We start from the raw sequence: 12,042 nt of genomic DNA, 5'->3' as shown, positions 1-12,042 counted from the left end.
AAATTAGCTTAACGTTCTAATATATTATTAAGCTTCCGTATATAGGTATTATGAAGGGTGAAAAGAGAACCATGATACTAGGGTTCTTGTCTGTTCACCTGTCCACGCGTCTGTCACCATGCACTATAATATGTCATAACCGTTGCAAATTACGCTTTAAACATAAAAAAGGTGTTTAGCAAAGATTGATACTGTCATAAATTTGAAGAACGGCCAATGTTTTTTTTTAAATCTTTGTTTCTGCAGAGTATTTGTACGAAACACTTAGTTTAGCAAATGCTTTTTGTGTGTTTACAGCAGCTATTTATTTTTGACTTTTGAAAGATTTTTGTTTGTCCATTGAATCTTTTCTACAACATAGGAAGTAGGGAATAAATAAAAATCAGTTGTTAAAAAATACTACAGCTCATATAATCGAAGTTACACTTTCATTTCATCAACATTGATCACAAAAGTTTCATATCTTTTGTTTACGCACCGCTTAGAACATTCCGTTGGCATACAACTTAAAATTTCATTATACAATTGAACGTATTATTTAAAAATAATTTTACTGGAACCGTATTTTTAAATATTTTTTTTTATAACTTTATTTACATTAAAATTCGCAAATACAATTTACATTACTCTATACATAATGTCTTACTGATTTTTCGCTTATTATTTACAAATTCTACGTTTCTTAAACAACATTTTGGTCAATTCTTATTTTTACTTAAATAAATAGTTTAACTTTGAAATTTAGCTAAAATTGGGACTTACTCGCAAAAGTGTTCGATAGGTACCTTAAATACATTTAAATCTTCGAAAGGTATAAATTATATTCTAATCAGTAGGAGTAGGAATTTAAATGACAAAATATTGTAACAAACACTTTTGTGAACATTTACGTCCTAGATAAAACAGACTAAAGCAATTAACCTTAGTGACTAGACTTTTTAAAATTCTTCATAATGGGGACAATTTAATAGGCTACTGTTAGGTAAAGACCGAAAATGTAAATACCTATTTCTATTAAAATGCCATTTTTCATAATATTATTGTGCGTCTTGGATTTTGAAAGATGTATTCTATCTAAAAGAAAAGTGACAGCAAGTTAATACGAAACAAAATCTGTGTCTGTACTATGAAAATACTCATAAACTGTTCGTTGCAAAAGCAAGATAGCGCATTACAATTTGTATAGTTATCTCGCTCCCACAAAGTTAATCTTAAAGTAATGTTATTTCAGTTGTGAGAATGAGACATAATACACGGCATATAGCTGTGTCCCTTTCCACAACTTATACAAATATTCCTTTAAGAAGTTTTGCAAGATCATATTGAGCGCAGTGAGGTGGAATAAAAAAAGAATATCAAGCATTATTATTAAAAGCAAATTTTAGTGGCAGTTACTATAAGTCAACTGTAGGCAAATGTGACGTGTAAATATGACGAGGTAGTTACAAATACTAGGGAATATAGAAAGTATTTAAAACACTGTTTATGAAAATTTTTAGGAAAAGTTTTAATAAGATGGGTAAGATATTATTAATAAATATAATGCAGGAAATATTTAATTTCTACACTAAATCTGTCGTATATCTAAATATACTAGTTGGTGTTTTTGTATAATATTACGAACGATTAATTTATAGGATTATTCATTACCCTAATTTAATTATAGCTATTGTAAGTTCAACAAAAAATTATATAATAATTTGGTTCTGATTTTTAATAACCAACATTTGTCAACAAGAATAATCAAAGAATTTTTGTAACAATATGCATATATATATTTATATATTTGCTTCCTTTAGGCCGCCCTTATAGGTCAATCAAACGGGAACATATATTATATTTATAATAAATATTTTATAACGTAACAATATAAATATTACAATTTATAATATCTCCTATTGGACTAGTGTCTCTATTTCTTAGCTTTAAATAAATATGGTGTTTTAAAATCAGAACCAAAGAAAAATCAACTTACAAAAAATCTATGTATATCTGATTGGTGCTAATTATGTAAAAACCTAACTTAGATTATATTACTCATTTATATCAATTGATGTCGGATCATTTTAATTGAAAAGCAACAATTACTATTATATGCTTTGATTCCGAGATTTACAGCTTAATAAACTTAACACACACTTAAACGTGTTTAAAAGTTATTAAGACATAAAATGAACTGAAGAAAATTAAACGATAAATCAAAATATAATTCGTAATGAATAGTTCAGTACGTAAGTTAAAAATAAATTTTGCAATTTTATTTGCAATGAAACACAACGAAAAAAATCTAACTTACGTCAGGATTCGAACCTGCGAATCCTGGCCATCGCTTTACCAATTTAGCTACCAAGGTCACTTATAAAGAAATTGTTTTTTTTTCATTGCCTTGTAACACGTCTTATGGAGGACGTGATGTCCGAAACCTGTCGAAGGTTTGAATTTTATCAGTATTTAATTGCAGATATTATCCGCTTCGCAGCACGCATATCAATAATTAAGATAGTAATTTCATATCTAAGAGTTTTGACACATCAACGAATATAAATAAGTAAATACAAGTAGTCTATTTAGTTTAATAGCATATTATTACAACATTGGTCTATCATTAACATGCGTGCTTTTAATAATTAATTAACAAAACTCCTAAGCAGATTTGTTTGAGCAAAGTCCATGACAGTTGTTACTTACGTCCAATGCTTAGTACTCTTAGACTATAGAGATAACAAAAGACATTTGTTCAAAGGGAAGGGAACCAACGAAAACAGTGTGAAAACAAATTGATCCCATCTTACAACGCGTACATCTACAAAATTCAAATATTCACTAAGTATTACGCTCTCATTATTTATTTTATCTATATACAATTATAAGTTATTAAGATAATAAAACTGAATTATCGAAATTTCGTAGTGTTTTAGGCACTATTTAGACAGCCATCAATCTTATTCCTTATACAAAGCTTTACTTAATCTAGTTCTTAGAAAAAATTGTTTACAATCTACATGTCAATAGGCAGGTAGTAACAATTCAATTTACCTAATTAATTAAATATCTAAAAGTGTGTATACAGGTTCTTCTTTGAATTTTAAACGGTCTTCATCGATGGATTTTGAATCGTTAATATGAAAATGTCCTAAGCTTATGAAACCAAATACAACGTGACCGATATCTGACCATAAAATTTATAATACCAATGTCTCTATAGAAACAATGTTTATTTATTTTCCTCTATATAACTTTGTTTTATAGAGCGTTTAAAATATAAAGCAGATACCCCGGTCCGTTATATTCATGGTTTGTACAAAATATGCATTTTCCACCATACATGCAAAGACCATCGATGATGACATTTATAATTCTCAAGCTTTACTTTGTATCTAATCTGTCATTGTGATAATTATTCCGAATGGTGTTAATCGTCCATATAATGGTAAATAATTAAGGAACCGAAACCAATCTATAGTGACCACTATGTGTACTTGTAAATGCCTATGCAGTCCGTTTACTTACCGACTGCATCATATAAATGCATTATCTATGTGATATCTATTAATTTATTAGTCACTATTAGTTTACTGTACTATGTGTCTATACATTAAGAAATCTATGAAAGTGACTAATTTTAAATTCGTTTCCAAAGACTTCTCAATGTTTCAATATCGGTGGCATTCACAAAAAACCTTAGTAAAAACACACTCAGTATATAAAACAGTGTTATTGGTTCCTCGAACATTAGATAAAACGTGAACAGACGTGTAGGTAATAACTACCTATACTAATGCTGATAATGTATTCAAAATATCGTCTAACGTACTTAGCTAAAGCGTCTATCGATAAAGCATTTTGTATAATCACAACAGCAGGTCCGTACCGCGTCATTTCTTTTCACTATCTAAACAATATCACTGGAAAACAGTCTGGCACATCCGAAACTTTGGGGAACAGCGAAGAAAACTACGGCTGACCTGGTCTCGCACCGGCGTGGTCCTTCGATAGGCCGGGAGAATCGTTTCACTTTACCTTTCATCACCAACGTAAGATAAAGATATCGAAAATAGTTTCAATAAACGAGAAAAGATGCTTTCGTTATAAAAATACAAATCTTTACATTATTATTTCATATTGATTTGCAGTTTTATTGAGATCAAGTGGAAACAAATTGGCTTTTATATTACAGATTTAAATCGCGTGCTGTATGAGAGCGTCCAAAAAAATGGCGGTGTAAACTTAAAATTTCTCATGCAATGCGTTCATTGAACTGGTATCTTCAAATCTCTGTCTTCCGTAGTAAAACAATTTCTCCGGCAACCTCTTTGGGGCATAGTTTTGAAGGGGGGGTCAGAGGACGGGCGCCGAGTTTCGTCGAGTTCAGCACAGGAGTTCGGAGTTGGAGGGCGGTACTCAGCTGGGTAGCGGCGGGCGCGCGGCGTGGGGCGCGGGGCTGGTGGGCTGCACCTGCGCCGGGGACGGCGTGTGCGTGGTCGTGCTCTCGGGAGCTGAGTGCGTGCGCGCCGCCGGCTGGAGCACCGGACTGGGAGGCCACGGGTGTGACGCTGTTGCCAGCGTCCTGGAAATTAACACAAAAAATGTTATACCCTTAGTTAGGCATATGAAGGTATTCCGTCAATCAATGACTTTGAGAAACTCAACACTTTTCTGGGATCTTCAATTACCAGCCATTAATGTTATTGTTTATTGCTATCTATCTATCTATCTTTATCCTGATAAAACATGGCCAGATTAATGTAAATTCGTTTTTATGAACCAACTGCTTACGTGACTTTTAAACTCTCTGTACATTTACTGGGTTATATAGTTATCGGATAATGGGGTACCTAATCACACAATTCATATTAATTCAATGTACCTTGTGTAAGGAGTAATAGTAGATGATGGCGGAGTGGGCACAGCAGCAGTGTCGGGATGAAGGAAATTCCTTCTTTGCTCCGCCCGTTCCCAACACTGCTGCAAACACCGAGCCATGACGTCGGGTAAAGTGTTCACTTGTTCCTGGAATATATAAAACACAATGTTAATCGATAACAGACAACACCAATGAAACTCTGTAATAATATTCGATTATTCAAAGAAGAAAGGAGAAAATAAAGAACCTGATAGAGATAAGTAGATTAGATGAGTAGGTATATTATGTGGAAAGAATTATAAGTGCAGTTTAATGAGGGTATTCAAGGAACAATGAATTTGTTATATTTCGTAATGATTTCAAAGTTAAGGTAAGTAGTAAAATTATAGGCATATTATAAAGATGAAGAAATGATAAAAATGATTATACACTTTTCCAGTTTTGCAATGGCAGCGGTAAAATGAAACAAAAAGGACACAAAAGAAAACACCATTTATAAACTAACACTTTCATAAAGATTTATTATATTTTGAACTCTTCTTAATTTTGATCATCATCCTTTATAATTACTTAAGTGCACCTTACCTGTAATGAAGTAAGTTTTTCTTCTAAACTAGTCAGCCTCTCTTCAATGGTGTCTTGCCTCGTACTCATGTCCGAAACAATCTCATAGACTGTATTCTGGGTCTGTAAAAGAAAGGGGTCCTAATATCAATCGCTTTGCAGTTCATCATTAACTGTAGTTTCTATTAACTAATTCGTGTAAGTGTATTGTCTATGAGTTAGTGTATTCTTGTCTGTCACTGTGTATGTTATGTGGTATTCAATGCTTGAAAATAAATGTTTGTCCTCAATAAATTAAGTACGTGATTTCTACATCTAAACATGCATTTAGCGGGATTTGATCTAATTTAGCGGAAGTGTTCTTTTAAATTTATGCATGCGTTAAGCGATGGCCAGATGGGGTTAAAACGGATTTTTAGCATGCTTTGGTTTTTTTGCCAATTGGACTAGCTTACCTAAGGGCTATTCCTCACTATATCACTGAATCTTAAAAAAACTTTAAAAATCACATCTAGAAAAAGATTTTCAAATATTTTCTGTCCTATTTGGGAGGAAAAAAAACTCATTCAAAAATTGTGGTTGGATACTACCTCTAAGATCACCAATTGCATTCCTAATGTGCTGGCTAGGGGTCTACCTCTAAATGAGTGTATGAGTGTAGCAATAGCGATAAATGTGTTTTCTGGGAATCAACGTACCTTTGCCATGTCTGTGATTGTGTTGGCATTATCCATCAGCTTTCGTTGATCCATCTTCACTTTCCGCAATCTGAAAAATATTTATTTTTTCATCACTTCTTGTTTCAATTTTGTTCACGTCCTAATTCATTTTAAGAAAAACGACAATCGTAACTTTGACAATTCTTTAGCCACTACAGCGTCTCTTAATGAATTTAAGTTCATAATTCAAAACACCTTTTTTTCGAATTATGTTTTTATGCTACTAGTTGAAAACATGAAATACTTACGCATAAATGGCTAACAAAAACTTTCTTTGGTGCGTCCTCACTCTGCCCGGATGGACCCGTTTCACGAGTCTCGTGTGTTTGTATATTAACCACGTCTCCCGAAGCACGTTGGCAGCTGCATTTTTCAGCTGAAAGTATTATACTTACAATCAGATAATACCTCACTTACTATACTTCACCATAGCCGATATGACATCACATTGTGTCCAATATTGGTTAAAGCTTTTTGTGTTCAAGCTATTATTTACTGTTTTTATTAGTAATATTAATAGAGTTATTTAGTTTGTCTTTTATTTCTAGCGATGTGTCGCTACTATTGTGTATATTTGCAAAACGTTTATTATCATATACTGGGCCAGATACGCAATCAACAAATATTCATTGAAAATCTATAAGATTTTTATTTACTCCATTACATTGTCTCGATTGACATTTTCGAATATTTTGTCGATAGCGCTCGTGGGGACCGTGTGTGTTAATCGATGTGACAAGCGTAATCGATATCAAGCTTATTATTATTTTTATCTTTTAGTTCGTTACTTTTACGGTTAGCATAACCTAGCAGTTAAGTCTTACCTCATCGTCTCCGATAACTGTTCAGTAACAGTCACCTTACCTTTTTCGTTAGCTGGGTTTCCATCATGAAGTTATGGACATGTTTCTCCGCTCTAGTTAACTCTAACTTTCTCGAAGCAACGGTCACTAATAATGCTGTACATCCCGCCCCCTGTTAATTAGATTAACAATAATTGTGATGAACTTATATCACAGAAATACTTACTCTTTTAGTAAGTTGTGTGTCCATCATGAAGTTATGAACGTGCTTCTCGGCTCTAGTTAATTCTAATTTTCTTGAAACAACCGCGACTAATAACGCTGTGCATCCAGCTCCCTGTTAAGTGAATACCTTAATGTAAAATGCAAGCGAACGTGTAGAAGCATTCAAGAATTTGTCATTCCAATAACGCAAGTTTGAAGGCTAAAAATCAAAAATAAACTATAATTTTTCAGCTATGTGCTATCTTTTTTTTAATTTTTTATTTATTTTATATTATAATTCAAACTTATTGAGGATAACAGACACAATACTGAATTTAGAATTTCTACCGTAGAGCCCGATATTGTCTCGATTACCCTCATGATAGCTTGGCTTTTTAATTAATTATTTCTATTTAAACCTTATTTAAACTTATTTAGTTTGCTTAAATTAATCTCAAATGTTTTGTGCCAATAATACAGAACACTATGCAAAGAGAATAAAAGAAGGAAATGTCTTACCCACTCAATAACTTACAATAATTTAGAATTTCACTAAAACTACTATTTTCCTTCTTTTATAAGTGTTTTTTTCGCTTTGTAATAAATATTAACAAGTTTCGTTAATTTTTAATACGATTTAATCTCCATTCAGTGCAATTCCATCTAATTAGTGCACAAGACTGAATCAATTCAACGTTTACTTCCATTTTAACATTAAGAACATCTAATGTCTGATTCAAATTCATCAACATTTACACAAACACTATTTTAGGTGCAATAAAATTTATTGTACACTTCTGTATCAAAATAATTTTAGGAAAAGTGAGCCATTTTAAAAACAAACGTATTGTGCAATTCAGTGAAATATTGAAGTGAAGAGAGAGCTAGAAATAGTAAGGAGAAATGAAGCATTCCATACTACAAATTATATAATTTCTAATAGCTGGCTTTTAACAGGGAAATGGACGTAAGTTTATTAAAAAATCATTGAAACCGTACTTATAGTATTGATATAGGTTATCCAAATAATGCTGTTGCCTGCAAGAACTACGAATAAAACATAACGGTAGTTACCCTATAGTCAAAACATTGTGTAAACTGAGTGTGAGTTACAGAAGTGGTGACATCAAGTGTGTACATACATAGTACTGCATTCACAATATTCCAACATCAACATATCGTGTTACAGAGATCAGTGAACATTGATAATTTACATCGAATACACCGACAAAGGTTTAGTGGTTCAGCGTAAGGTCTCGAAAGTGTAAAGCATTTTAGTGTGGTGTGTGAATTGTTTGGTACATTGAAACATAAGTGTTGACTGACTTCCACGTCAAAATTGAAAGTCTTTTTATTGCAAAAACATTCCAACACCAAGTTGACGTGTTTAAGCGAACATTCAGATTTAATATTTACCATTTTTTTGATGATTTTATATTAAAGCGTCAGTCAACACGTACAGTTATAAAGTTTGTTTGTTTGAACTTACCATAATGCCGGTGCTAACAGCGATACCTCTGCCGCAATATGTGTTTGGCACTATGTCACCAAAACCGACGGAGAGAAACGTAATCGCAATAAGCCACATCGCATTCAGTAGGTTAGCGTGTTCTTCATCGTGAAACCTGAATGGTTAATAAATTTCATCGCTTTACTCATTGACCTGTCTCCCCTAAGGTTCGAAACGACCGATACATGAGTGTTCATAACAATTCCTACCTATTGACGCATCGCACGCAATATAAACCCTACACGCATGTAGATTGAATATAGAAAGAGATGAAATAAAGGAAAAGACAGAGGGTATCCGTGTTCAATTGAAGAGTTTGACTTTGATTAAATAAACTGTGAAATTGCTTCAAACATTTTGTGACGTTATTAACAACACATAAAATGGCTCACCTTTACCGACCTATTATAGTGTCGCCTAGACAGTGCAAGTTTCATTTTATCTGATTTTGAAATTATTAATCGAAGTGTTCAAATCTTGCGTTGCCTAGTGCAATTGATTCCTAGCCACACAAAACGTATGAAAGATATTATATAAATTTCCAAACCAACCCAAAGTATCCTACTATGTTTAATACATACCACCATACCGCAGGTGAGGGTAATGCCACGGCCGCAGTAAGTGTTGGGGACTATATCACCGTAGCCGACACAGAGGAAGGTTATAGCTGTCAGCCACATTGAGTTTAGCAAATTGGCATGGTCTTCATCGTGGAACCTGAGAGCCAAAATGCCCGACAAGAACCACAGATAACCGGTTGTTTCTACTACAGTCAACATCATTTTATCTTCAAGATAAATTTCATAAAAAAACGTACAAAATTTGAAACGGGGACCTCTAAGCAAATTTTGTGGCAAAATTATTTAAAAAGACAATTATATCATATCGATTTAAATTTAAAGTATCTATTTAGATATTTGATAAACATTCAGTGAACAGAACTCCTACACACAAAAGAAAATTTTGTCATGCCTAATGGAAAAACAAAACTTTCTTACTACACAGACATTGTACGTACTAATACCGAATATAAAGATTCATAAATACAACGTGCATTCTAAACATTAATCTGGGTTTAATACCAAATAATTATACTTGTAGCCATGCGTGAATTAAATTTTAGACCTTGGTGAAGGTTATGATACACAGATAAACATTTAGTAGACAGATTGGCGAGAAGAGAGAAGGAAAGACACGTAATAGTGAAGTCACAAGCAACTTGCTCCTTTGGGAAGAGGTAACTTGTTTTGATGCATGATTATGACAAGGTGCAATGGTTCTGTGCATGTTCATGGTAAGTTTGAAGCTTCATCTAACATTTAGTGTGTTGTATCCTAGAGCCATTTTGTGCGTGATTAAAACCTTATATCTCTCAAATTGATATTGTGTAGGTATTTTTCAATATAGCAACTTTGTTCGTGGTAAGCCGTGCTGTGATTTTATTGCTCATTTAAGTTCAAGATATAGATCAACGGCATCTATATCAAATTGTTTTGTGCAGTTTCAGTGAAAACTTGGTTTTAAAATTCAATCTACTATATCACAACAAGCATCCTCTTTCTTGACATCGATAAATTGACAGCTACAGCTAACACGTAAACTATAAAATATAAAAAACAGCACTTGTGTTCTGAATACATCTTAAAAAGCTATTTCTTGCGAAAATAGTCAAAGTCAAACTCTTGTTTTATTGTGATGGTCATGAGCCTAGCATCGCTACAAAAACTCTCCGTATCTTTCTAACGTAGACATTGAAAACAAAATAAAAACACTGTGGATTTGAAAAAGCCAAACAAAAATACATATTTACAACGCCACATTACAAAAGCAATAGCATGCCCACATAGGCAATACACCGGTGATAATTAAACTTGATATAATTTGAGTGTCTAACATAAACCGTGGACATAAAACTAAAACAATGGAAGCAAAAATACTGACGGAAGGAAAATAAAACAGTTTCAATGAAAAACTCTAACATCTGAACAAATTGTATGAGCAAATTAACTACCCAAATACTGTTACTGGTTATGTAGGTCCCACCCAAGGCTTCGAACACTTAATTATCACGCAAATTAAATTGTTTGTCGACAACAACACATAACAACAGTACGAACCTTTCGCATTGTCGCAGCGTCCAGCTAGCGATTATCCAAAGAGATACCATAAAAACTAGTAACACGGTGCCGGGGCAAATTGTCATCAGCGTCTTCAAGACAAACCTGTGAACAGTCAACATTACAATCTTGATTTTCTTTATAAAAAATACGAATAATTTCGTAATTTTCTTAAGTAGGCAATAATGATAAAAATATATATTTCAAACAGACATTTCAAGATCTTAAACTAATCAATAATCAGTCATCAATCGCCGGATAACTTTTATCTGACAAATATGTTTAGCGTTTTGACAGCTTTTTTATGGAAAATATGTCAAACGGTCATATTTATTCCTCAATTAGAAGTTAACTGATGATTGGAAAATCGGGCCTAAATCGATTACATGAATGCATTTGTAAATCAATTAACAATTAGTAAGTATTTAACATTACCTAGTGTTAAAATTAATTCTGTTTAAAGCTCCTATACTTCTTGAAGAAGCGTCCGTAAATAGTTTACTGTGAAGCAACATGACCCTGCATATTAAGTAGAGTCGAAAGAACATCGGTAGAGACAGGGTGACGTCATAAGGAACCTGAAACGAGAAAAACATTAAATTAGAATAACACATTTTTGTAACGGACCCAATATTGGACCTCGAGGCACTCCTCGCAATATTTCTCTCAGTAGAACTTTTCAAAACCATACTATTCAAGTGATGGTGATTTGTTCGTGTAAATGCTTAAAATCCACAAAACATTGAGCGGTCTGTAAAAATGAATGTGCCTTGTGCTGTTGTGATTTATGAAAATGTTTGACATTAAAACGCATCGTGTTGATTTTAGCTTAACTACATGATTTCGTGCAAATCATTATTTTGATGTTCTTAGTTATGGTAGTTTAGTAATGTGGAGTAACAAATGTGTATTTGTTTAATTAACATTTTCAAATAATTCCTTTACTAAATTTCTCTGGCATTGATGATCAATTTTAATGTCTACTTCCAAGAGACTCAGCCCCATACGATCATAATAAATCATTGTCAGACCAAAGTATTTTGTTTATCGAGTAATTGTGTATTAAATGGCTTAATCGTAAATTATGAACACGTGGCTGGTGTTCTCTGTACCATCAAGCTTCATTTTGGTTATCCAATCAGATTATGTCTAACTCCTACATGCATACAATCAAAACCAAACTGTACACGTATTAATACTAACGTAAAATCATCAGTGACAATCACTATGACTACACTTTGGTAGACAAACACAGAACAAG

General features: G+C 33.0%; 1 protein-coding gene across 1 annotated transcript in view; it reads right to left on the bottom strand.

Annotated features, from left to right (window-relative positions):
* Positions 1-389: 389 nt before the first annotated feature.
* The window catches only part of LOC113503494 (small conductance calcium-activated potassium channel protein), a 229,444-nt gene continuing 217,791 nt past the window's right edge, over positions 390-12,042 (bottom strand). Inside the window, exons 9-17 of the mRNA XM_026885503.1 lie at positions 11,217-11,359; positions 10,782-10,886; positions 8,644-8,779; positions 7,012-7,122; positions 6,396-6,523; positions 6,127-6,196; positions 5,450-5,551; positions 4,868-5,010; positions 390-4,567 (exon numbers count right to left, since the gene is read on the bottom strand). Of these exons, the coding sequence (XP_026741304.1) occupies positions 4,402-4,567; positions 4,868-5,010; positions 5,450-5,551; positions 6,127-6,196; positions 6,396-6,523; positions 7,012-7,122; positions 8,644-8,779; positions 10,782-10,886; positions 11,217-11,359 (1,104 nt within the window). The 3' untranslated portion in view covers positions 390-4,401. The remainder of the gene's footprint in view (positions 4,568-4,867; positions 5,011-5,449; positions 5,552-6,126; positions 6,197-6,395; positions 6,524-7,011; positions 7,123-8,643; positions 8,780-10,781; positions 10,887-11,216; positions 11,360-12,042) is intronic.

This window comes from Trichoplusia ni, chromosome 19 (assembly GCF_003590095.1).
Source record: "Trichoplusia ni isolate ovarian cell line Hi5 chromosome 19, tn1, whole genome shotgun sequence".
Taxonomy (NCBI): Eukaryota; Metazoa; Arthropoda; class Insecta; order Lepidoptera; family Noctuidae; genus Trichoplusia; species Trichoplusia ni.
Note: the sequence above shows the minus strand (reverse complement) of the source record. Positions and strands in the feature narration are given on the sequence as shown.